General features: G+C 40.7%; 1 protein-coding gene across 1 annotated transcript in view; it reads right to left on the reverse strand.

The window, feature by feature from the left end:
• The window catches only part of TCF7 (transcription factor 7), a 143447-nt gene extending 132749 nt beyond the window's left edge, over positions 1-10698 (reverse strand). The window contains exons 1-3 of the mRNA XM_070937305.1: positions 10462-10698; positions 10090-10156; positions 9163-9269 (exon numbers count right to left, since the gene is read on the reverse strand). Coding sequence (XP_070793406.1) covers positions 9163-9269; positions 10090-10156; positions 10462-10698 — 411 coding nt within the window. The remainder of the gene's footprint in view (positions 1-9162; positions 9270-10089; positions 10157-10461) is intronic.
• Between the last annotated feature and the right edge of the window lie 987 nt (positions 10699-11685).

The raw sequence follows: 11685 nt of genomic DNA on the forward strand, positions 1-11685 counted from the left end.
ATGATTTCTTCCAACAACCAGTTTGGCAAACTGCTTAGAAAATTAACAACTGGTTCTCCCGAAGTGGTGCAAACTGGCTGAATCCCACCACTGCTTATAAATCTCTTTAGACATGAACAACTCTGAACTGTCTACATCCCACTTTTGTAAATCAGCTTAAAATGGAACAATAGCAAGCAAAATATATCAATAATATATTATTATTATTCCCACATCAATTCACCATAGAATAAAGGTCTCTTGGCCAAAGGTAATGGACCATAATCTACCATGTAGCTCTAGTGTAGAGGTTTGGAGAAAAACCAGAACTGGGAAGGTGGCTAATTCTTTACGTGAAAGAGAAATGCTTCAAAAAGACCTAAACAGCCTTGAGTAGTGGACTGAAATGAATGGGGTGGAATATAATAGAGAGTAATATAAAGTACTATACCAAGATAGGGAAAAAATGTAAGGCACAAGAAAAAGGTAGGGCAGAGTTGGTTTGATAGTAGTGCAGGTGAGAAGACTAGATATTCTTTTTGACTTCAAGTGAAACAAGCCATCAGTATGACACAGCTGTTAAAAAAGCAAGTGTCTTATTGGGAGTGTATTAATAGGATTATAGAGTGCAAGTAATTGTCCTTTTCAACTCTGTCCTGCTCAGACCCCATTTGGGATCCTGTGTCCAGTTCCACACGCTATTGTTCAAAAAGGACACCAACAAACCAGAGGAGGCCTACCAAAATGGTGAACAGTCTAAAAACCAAGCCCTGTGAGGAATAATTAATAAAGGATCTGGATATGTTCAGCCTTCAGAGAATACTATATTTCTGGAAGGTTGTTACAATAAAAATGCAATGGCCTTGTTTTCTATTACTTCAGAGGGCAGGATCAAGATCAATGGGTTAACATTAAATGGAAGAAGGTTCAAGAAGACCCTCCCGACTACAGAAGCTGTTAATCAGAGGAACAAGCTGCCACATGATATGGTGAGACCGACCGGTGTGAGAGATGCTCAGGTGAAGCCTAGGGAATTGGACTAGATGCTGCCTAATTTCCTTTCTATCATTCTAAGTTCATTAACTTTCTATTTGCTTGCTGCACATGAAACTATCTGCTGCATGAACAGGCTAGCTGGGATATACCAATCTTCCCATTTTAAAGGACTATACTAGAAATTGATAAACTAATAGCTTTCTATGGACATTTTCGGCATTGCTTAATATTAAATGTGCTATTAATTGTGTGGAAAGGAAATAAATGCTTTTATCCTCCACAGACAATCGTGTCAAGTGCTTCTGCCATGAAATCACTACATGGTTTTGGGCTAGGAATTTCCTGTTAGCGTCAGTTCATCCATGTATAATAAAGGGGGAATAAATAAAACTGACTTTTTTATATAAAGATGTTCTACAGATTACTGTCAAGTATGTGAAGTGCTTTGAACCACATGAAAACTTTTTAAATATTAAAATGTATTATGACACTACTCTGAGCCTATTTCCTATGCTATTTCATTACTGACTGAATTGCTAAACAGTTAATTGATCCTCAGCTCAAGGAATGCAGGCCAAAGGCCAAATAAATAAATAAATAAATAAAAAATCACTGTACTTTTCTCTGCCTCTCTTTCTCACCCACACACATACATGTGTGCACACACACACATAGCAACTGCTTAATCCTGATGGTGTAACTGATAATTAATGGAGAAAAAAAAGAGAGATAAGTTGTAAAAATGCTGTTGGTAATGTTTTTAAAACTATTCAATAGTTAATGATTTTAAACCACTTAATATTTAACATTTTAGCCAAGAACAGCTTTAAACGTCTTTGAAATGTTGCCCCATCCCTATTAATATCTTTCTCCTCTGAAATCCAAAGTTGATCCTCCTGCCCCATATAGATCAGAAAAATGAGTTTTCCCCTATCAACCTCTTTTTCTCTCCATCACACACACACACACACACACACTGCACCGGCAATTTTAGTGTTATGATAATACATAGTAGGATAAGATATTTTGGAATCCTAAATGAATTTACCAGGAAGTGAGACCCATCCTGTCTACCTTTGGATAAAAATGCATGGGATATTGATGTCAGATTCTAACACATGCATATCTTTGATCTTTCATTACTGTAGCTGAAATATTCTTAAGTAATTTATTAAAACATGAACTATAATTGGAAAAATATGCTGATGAAAAATGTCAAGAGAAAAGAATATAGTATTAACCCCAGCATCCTATACGTGTTTACATGGTCCCCGATAATTCACTGTTTGCTCACACATAGATTCTTGCAATATATAAGAAGGCAACATTAATCTAGAAACCTTTCTATGCTGTTACACCAATTGATGCACATCTCACCTTTTCTTCTAGCTAGCAAATGTTGCTATAAGCACAAAGATCCCACCTAATATTGGTAGATCTCTCTGAAAGAGAGTCTCTCTGCTCAGCTGCCTTCTAAAATTCCTGAGATCTCCAGATCACTGTAAAGATCAGGGCATTGCAAGACATGATGGGCAAGACATGCCAGTCCCTTAAGAGAATCCTGTAATGGTATGCAGGAATCAACACTTAGCTGGCAGTGAAAGTCCTTGTCTCCGAATTATTGGTCCTAGTGCTGTTTTGCCTTCTGCCTTTGTTTCCTCTTCCTGCTTCCGTATTATTATCTGTGTCATAGGACTGCTAATCAAGCAAGCAGAGTTTTTGATTCCCTAGCCAATACTGGGGCATGCTTTCTCCAACGAAGCATGCCTGGGACAAATTTAGGAACAAAGAAAGTTCCCTTATAATGACCCAGTTCATAAACAATGCTATTTACACGATTCATTTCAAGCTTGTTTACTGAATAAGCTACAGCTACCTGGCGTCATACCTATTAAGGAATAAACCATGGTTTAGAAACAACAACAATAAGAAAAATATATTTATCTCCACAATGGTTTGATGCAATTGATCAATTAATTCATATCAATTCAACTATCGGTCTATTTGAGGCAGAAACGGGTACATCTTTCCAACATTCCGATACCGAATGATTTAGCCCTTCTACAAATAATGGCTAAGCTTATTTCATTACAGCTTTGGCTCAAGACAGCCCTGGGAATTGTGTTGCTATCAGATGCATGAACAAAACTAGCAACTCTTGAAATAGGGTAAAAAAAATTAATGAAAGCTGGTAATAAATATGGGTGCTAGATGGATTTTCTACCTTCTTCATTGTTTAGTGAATCTGGATTGCACATGGCTGTTTATTTTTTTTAACAGAAAAAATAGTAAACAGAGTAAATAGTAATTTACTATTTACTACAGAGTAATAGTAAACAGAGTTGACTAGAGTTGGGCAGCATCCAAGGTGAATAAAATAAATAATAAAAAACATTATTGATAACTTGAGATCGTATCTTTTCTCTGAAGGACTCAAGTCATATACATGACTGAATGGCCCTTTTGTTTCCTCAGCATACATGTGCTATAACTGAGGCTAAGAGATCATGTATAGGTCAGAATCACTCAATGAGCTTTCTAAAAACATAACAATTCGAATCTGGATCACTCCAATTCTAATCTCACAATTTAACCACAACACGTGCAGTGTTTAAATCCTGTACTGTACGTTCAGCTGATAAAGCAGAACTGCATAGCTATGCTTATTTTGTTGATAACGTTCTGCTTTGAATGGAGCTGTCTTTTAAAGAGATAGACAAATAAGCTTGCAAGACCTTCTCAGGGATCTACTTGGCTGCTGCTGGTGGTGGTGGTTCAGTCATATAAGAATCAGTCTACTAGCTAAATTAAAAGTTCTCAGAATGGGATGATCCAGGGGTAAAATCCAGCAGGTCCTAACAGGTTCTGGAGAACCGGTAGCGGAAATTTTGAGTAGTTCAGAGGACCGACAAATACATCTCTCTGGCCCCAGAGTGGGGTGGGAATGGAAATTTGCAATATCCCTCCCCCAGGAGGGGAGGGAATGGAGATTTTGCAGTATCCTCCCCCTGGAGTGGGATGGGAATGGAGATTTTGCAATATCCTTCCCCTGCCACGCCCACCAATCCACACCCACAGAACCGGTAGGGAAAAATTTTGGATTTCACCCCTGGGATGATCCCATAGAATTTTACAAAACAACTATCAGGCATGCACTGCTTACAAAACCTTGAAGAATGTGGCTTGAAAGAGATATACTGCAGTTGATATTTACATAGGATGAGACCTCAGGTATCAGTTAATAACAGCTGAATAACTAGTACGCAAATACAATTGTCTGTAGCTACAGGAGAATCATGCACAGGCACTTGTTGTTGTCGTTTTTTTAACAACAAAACCAAGTAGTCATCCTATGCACACAGATAGTTGGGAACATCTTACAAAGCAGCCACACAAACCTAGGAGAGGATAGGGCTTCTTTAACCATGTTAAGAAAGATACTTTGTAGGTGTTCCTGCATTTTGCAAAGCACCGTTTCCAGAAAGATTTGCACTAATCAAAACGGGCCTTTTCTAGTCTGAAATTTAGCCAGAATATTTCCTTCATTCTCCGTTACCCCAATACTCCTCTAAGTTCCCCAAGGTAAAACTTAGCAAACAGTTGTTTATACTATATTACAAGCAGTAGAATATATTACATGTATTACATAACCTCCTCCGGCATGTATTCAAATGAATTAAAAGGAACCTTTGAATAGATGGGTAGACTGGAAGCCATACTCATGGTTCAACCAAACACAGAATTATTTTGCTAATTTGCAGGTCAAAATAAACATTCTTTCCCTCCTTGATATTTGTTAAAAAATTGAAGATATTGGAAAGATCCAACTGAGAAATCATACAAGCACATCTGCATGTGCCACACACAGTTTTGCTTAGTATTTTCCTGATTATAAGTTATAATATGAGCTTCAATCAATTTCTGAAAGCCAATCACTGAAAAAAATATGTTTTATTTTAGTACATCAATACATATTCTGTCTCTATATGAAGAGCTCTGTTATTTCAAATTGCTGCTCCATTTCATTTTCTGCATCCCCCAAAATAGTTTAAGATTATGATCCCATGAACAGCTGGGGCAAGATCTATTGCAAACAACGGCATTTATTTTTTAGCAGGTTTTTTTAGATATATACAGTATTGGACAGCACTACAAAAAGTCTCCTCAATTTACAACAGTTCATTTACTGTTTGAATTTACAACGGCTGTGAAAAACATGACTTATGACCGTTTTTCACACTTACAACTGTTGCAGCCTCCCCACGGTCATGTGATCAAGATTCCAATGCTTAGCTCACATTTATGATGGTTGCAACGTCCTGGGGTCATGTGATCCCCTTTTGCGACCTTCTGACGAGCAAAGTCAATGAGGAAGCCAGATTCACTTAACAACTATGTTGCTAAAGTAACAACTGAAGTGTGTCACTTAACAACGGTGGCAATAAAGGTCATAAATTGGGGCAAAATTCACTTATCAACAGTCTCCCTTAGCAATAGAAATTTTGGGCTCCACTGTGGTCATACGTCAAAGACTGCTTTGACTACTGTTGATAAAGACACTTTTGTGAAGCCAGCTACTTTTTAAAGAACAATTTCGCATATTAACATGCGGAAGTGCTAAAGAAGGAAATGCCAGAGATCTTTCTACATAACAGACAGCCCACAAAGTTGATCCAACAGAAACTGCTGATATACTCCATAAAACGGAGATTTGTTCCATTCATTGGTGTTAAGGATAGTATCTCTTTTGATATATCTGCTGGGTAAATCTCTTCCAGACTGTGCTTTAAAATCATTTTACATCAGATATAAATGAGAATGATGCTCCTACAGTTAATTCTTCAACAGGAAAGATAATTTTAGTATATATAGGAAGGATAATTTACAGAAAAATTAGAAAAGGTGATTTACAATAGGCAGGGAATATGACCATAGCACCTGTCTGCAATTCTTTATAGCGGTTGCATCCATTGCTTTCATTTATTTGCAGATGACTGAGGGAAAATTCAAAGGCCAGTGAAACACTCTAAAACTAAATGTCTCCTTTTCCTCTGTTTTTTTTTAAATGCACTATTGTTAAAATCATTTTCTTCTACTTAAGAAATTTTGAGAAAAATATTTTTTTTAAAACGAGGCTACTACTTTTCAGGAAATTTCAGAATTTCTGGAATAATAAAACTAGAATATTATATATAGTCTATATATATATATATAGACTCAGGGCAGCTTACAATGCGTTAAGCAATAGCCTTCATACTTTTGTATATTTATACAAAATCAGCTTATTGCCCCCACAAACTGGATCCTCAATTTACCTACCTTAGAAAGGATGGAAGGCTGAGTCAACCTTGAGCCTGGTGAGATTTGAACTTACAGTAATTACAGCAGCTGGTGTTAATCACAATGCTATCAGTCTGCTGAGCCACCAGGCCCTTGTATATGATCTAATGATCAGGGACAACCAAAACTATCAAAAATCTGTAACATATAAGGAGTGGGGAAGGGAGGCAGCAGTAATTTGGGTCCTGTAGATTAGGAAATTTAACACTTTCAATCCAAATCACTTCTGCTACAGTCTAGATACTGTTTTCATCAAATGTATTAATTTGAGAATCTGCCGCCACAATCTGAACTGACAGCTGCTGCCAAAGATGGCTTTAAATGGAGATAATAAATTGTTGACAAACTTCTTAACTGAAATAGCAAAGTAGAACTTTCACTATCATTGGCATAATACTCCAAAATGTCAATTACTAAGGTATCTGAAGAGAAACGTTTTGCCTTCTGTGTGTAAGCAAGACACAGGAAGCCAAATGACGGAATTTTGGTAAGGTCTAGCAAGCTCAGCCCAGGGTTGAATTCATTTTCTTGTTCTGTAGAATTCCCCTTGGAATCTGCTACCTTCAGACTCTTTCCTTGTCCAGATCTGAAGTCTTGCTTCCCTTCCCCCAAAGTCTTATTTTATCTAATCAAAGATAAAATTGAAACATCTCCCTTTGACACTAGCTAGCTGCCCAAGAAATCTGTTCTCTTTAAGGAGGGAGGAGACAATGCTAAAGTTATACTTGACAAAACCCAAACAAACATTCAACCTAAGCAAAAGCAATGGTTTTTCTAGTGAGAGCACAAAGTGTTACATTTCTTTGACTGCATTTCTTTTGACACTGGCCTTTTTTGGACTTCGGACAGACCCTTCAGACGGAATCAAAATGTTTAAGGCGCAAAACTCCCCAAGATCTGAAGTTATATTGAAAGGACAGAGAAATTGTCCTTAATTGCACCATCCTATGTATACTGCAGTGGAAACAATCCCTTTTTGATTAATGGGTTTACTTCCAGTTAACTGTGTACTAGATTGCAGCCCGAAGGAGCAAATCTGGGACTAAGCCCCACTGAAATGAACTAAATTGATTGCTGCGGAAACCAATTTAGAATTCTAGAGTAAGACAGCAACTGAATCCTCATATACTTGGGGTTAAGCTGTAGTAAAAACAAAGCCACACTCACAGCAACATTTAAATCTCCCAATTAACCTCCCAAACATTGGAAAGTAGGCTTCACTGAGATGAGTATCAGCACAAAAGAAAGTCTTCCAATAATTGCATAAAACAATTGCAGGAAAATGGCAAATAAGAAAGCAGGAAGTGGCAACACTTTATGAATGTAGACAAACATAATTGTCCCAAGATAATTTTGCAAGGTCCAATCTGAATCGGTCACTGGGACCAGAGCTTTTGGACTTGTGCTGGAGCCCATCCTCAAGGAACCGAGGACTCAGATTGGACCCTGCAACATTTTATTACGCTGATCAATTTATCCTTTTTTTTTTATTAGTAAGAAAGAAACTACAGGCAGCTTTTTACAATATAGAATCTAACCCTACAAATCTCAAACACATCCCATCAACAGTTAAATCCATCTGAAAGCCACAGAACTTATCTGTAACTAGTGAGGCCAAGATCACAGTTTGTATTATGTATTTGTATTTGTCAATAAGCACAAAACATTGCCCTACTGCACTGAATACTAAAAATAGTTTATTTATTTACTCCAAAATAGTAAAATATTTTTTAAAAAGCTTCTTTGCATATATTTTTGCAATTCTTATACAGTGGAGAAATGTTTACGTTGACAGGTCTCTATAGAGGTTGAAGAAAATATTTTAAAGGAAAGAAAATGTAGGATACCCATTTTATTAATACCAAACACCAATAACAAATACACTGTATATTAAATAATTTTTATTGATATATTTCTTGATATCCAACTATAATAGTCCCTACTTCCCTAATGCAACAAAATAAGTTTTCATTAAAACATTCCCCCCCCCCCTTCCAATGTAGGCAGGGTAGTAAAATGTACCCTATGTGCCGCAATTTTACAAAATAGGCACATTAGAAATAGCTCATTTCTAACCCATGGTCACTAGACCAGTTCATGAACACAAAGTTTGCCTTAAAATAATCTCTACACTAACTTACTGTTTAAAGGTAGAATAAAAGTGGAGATTCAGAATTCAGTTCAAACTCCTCTGCTTCAAATTCAGGGGGATTTACTGTGGGATGAACCTGATTAATAGAAACTTCAATCTCTACACACACAAATACAGGATTTTCAGAGCTGACTGCTTGCAACCAAGTTGAATCTCTGGCAAGAGGGAGGGAGGGAGGGAGATAGATGTACTGATGAAATCTCTAACCCTCAAATTTATCTGGAAGTATGTAGAGCGTGGTATCTACTAGGTACACATTTATAACGCTTAAGGTACATTGGGGCGAATTCTACTTTGGGGGCGAAACCCTCACTTTGCCACAGGAGAGTTTTTTAAAAAAAAATTAGTCAAGGAATGGATCCCTTAACTGAGCCATTTCTGATCAATTGTTTTTTTTAATAACTTTAGTACAGTAGCAGAGTAGAAACAATAATAATACTAATACTATAATTTTGCTAATTTGCTTTACATGTGTGCTCTGGGGTGATAGGAGACCCCCCCCCAGCTTAAGCAAACATGTATTGCAGCATTGCAAGGCAAAGGAGGTATTGCCTAAAAGGCCACAATTCCTTTTAATGGAACCTATCATGTTAAAAGTTTTGAAGATGTTAAAGAAAGATGTTAATTTCAGTCTTGAAAAACAATCACGAAGACACAATGTAAGAATTTAGGAATGGCAGGGGAAGTGTACTCACCAAAGGTGACATAGATCCATTTGGCAGGTAAGGATCAGACAGCATGAGGAAAGGGTATCCAGAATAAGGAGATCCTTTATACATCCCTGGGTCCTGGTGTTTTAAACCTGTTAAAATTCAAATGCCTGGTTAGGATTTCGTCTCAGAACCGATCTCCCCTCCAATCCACATACATTTTGTTGCATTATTTGTGCTTGCTAGCATCTGTGAGGTTCACCTGACATTCAGCTCCCCATTACTGCTACACACGAGCCTTAGAGCCTTAGAGTTTGCAACTTATCTGATGGTAAAAAGTAAGCCAGGAATGAAAGGACCACTTCCCAGAATGAAAGCAGCGTGCAGATGTGCTCATTTCTCCACCTTGGTTAAACTCTTGCTTAATAAAGAATGGGATGCATTCCGTCCCAGGTAGTTGTACCTGCTCCATACCTCTTCCCTAAACTTCCACTAGTTTTTTCCCCCCCACCCCCAAGGAGCTCACTGTGCCAAGAGTACCCAGACCAACTTTACCTCCCGCGATGCAATGGGGGGGGGAATAGGTTGTGTTGGTGTGCGTGTGTGCATGCAAAAGGTGTGTGTGTGTGGAGGGTAGGATGAAAGCCTACGGAGAAGCACCTTTATGTTAAGTTAAGTGCACCCGGGAGCCCCGCAGGTCAGGGCTTTCATGAGCGGTGCGGAGTGCCTCTCCGGCGCGGTAGCGCGAGGCGTTTGCCCGCTTTGATTTAGCAGCGAGGCATTGACGTTTCCCCCGCGGACCACGAGGGCTGCCAAACCTTCCCCCTTCTCTCCCCTCCCCTCGGCGGTCGAGCTCCCTCCCTTGAGGCACGGAAGGGAGAGGAAAAGGTGGGCGGCGGGGAGAGGAGACGAGCGAGGAGGAGGAGGAGGAGAAGAAGAGCGGGTGGCTTTGTCCTCCCCTTCGAAACTGACCATCATCCATGTGATCCGGGAGTTTCTCTGGATAGACCCTCTGGGGTTCTTGCAGCCGCCGGATTGCCTGCAAAAGGCGAGGAGAGAGAAAGGGATGAAGGTCGATCATCATCATCATCATCATCATCATCATCATCATCATCATTATTATTGGTTAATCTTTAGAGAGATTCACAGCCTTTGAGGCTGGTTAATAGCTCAGCAGCTCGAGTCCTAACCAAGGACCTAGGAACTGTTAAGGTGGTATTATTATTATTATTATTATTATTATTATTATTATTATTATTATTATTATTATTATTATTATTATTATTATTATTATTAAGTTTGGCATTAGAAGAGAAAGTGATCTAGAGATCTAAGTGATCTCACCTCGGGATGGGCTCCTGCGGCGGCGGCGGCCACGGTTGCTGCTGGGTTGGACGCCTGACGGTTGCTGCCTCCGCCGCCGCTTTCCGACTCATTCACCAGGGATGATTTGAGGTCAGCCAGGTCCCCCTCGGTGAAGACGTTGGCCTGGATCTTCTCCTCCTGCTCCCCTTCGTCCTTAAAGGCGATCATCTCGTCGTTGGCTCCCAGGTCATCACCCCCGCCGCTGAGTTGGGGCATTTTCTTCCCGAGCCAAGCCAGGGAAAGAGCGAATTTTGGGCGTCGGAGAGGCGCCGGGCAAGGAGAGCGGCGCACTCCGCTTCCCTTCTTTCTTTTCCTTTCTTGAAAGAGGAGGCAAAACGTTTGGCGACCTCCTTTGAGCGCTGTCCCGGCACTCCGACTCTCGCCGGGGCTCTAGCCTAAGGGGGAAGGAGAGGGAGGGGAGGGGGGAACTGTGCTTGACGATCCAAGGCAGGAAAAGCAACCGGAGGGGTCGAGGCAGCGATCCAAACCGCTTCCACCCACCCCCCACCCCTCCGCGGTCTTGGGTCCCCCTCCCTCCCCGGCCAGCCCCGGGAAAGTTTGATTAAGTAGGAGCCGGCCGGCCGGCTAGCCAGCTAAATAGCCTAGCTTGGATGAGAAAGCTGGAGCAGCAGCAGCAGCAGCAGCAGCACCGGCGGCTTTTGCTGGGAAGGAGAAAAATTAAAAAAAAAAAAAAATAACAACCACCCCGAGCAGCAGCCGAGCTAGCGCTGTTAAAAGTGCGCGACTCTGGAAGAACACTGGAGAGCCGCCTAGCCAAAAGACTTTCAACATCAAAGCCGCCGCCGGCTGATTGACAGCGGCGGGGAGGGATTGGAAGACTCTGTTCTCCCGCGACGCGCTTCAGCCTTAAAGAGACAGCGCCCGTCTCCTCCCGTACGGCTGCGGGGGATGCTCGCGACGGGCAATTGAGAACCGGCGCTCTCGCCTCCGTGGGATAAAAGGTGGCAGCGCGCGGAAAGCCGGTCCCCCAAATCTTCCTCAGGGGCGGAATGCAATCTTCCTCGGCGAGGAAGAAGAAGAAGAAGGGGGGGGGGAAAGGCAGCGAGTTTTCCCCTCTTCCTGACGAAAGTTGGTCCCCTCCGATGGATTTGGCGCACTTACACGTGTCGGTGCGCAAAGTAATACGCAGACGCCGCCGTCCCGTGCGCAGGCAGGGCAAGAGAAGGGGAGCGAACAATGGGG

The sequence above is a fragment of the Pituophis catenifer genome, unplaced genomic scaffold, assembly GCF_029215685.1.
Source record: "Pituophis catenifer annectens isolate HBS135680 unplaced genomic scaffold, rPitCat1.0.hap2 SCAF_2, whole genome shotgun sequence".
Lineage (NCBI taxonomy): Eukaryota > Metazoa > Chordata > Lepidosauria > Squamata > Colubridae > Pituophis > Pituophis catenifer.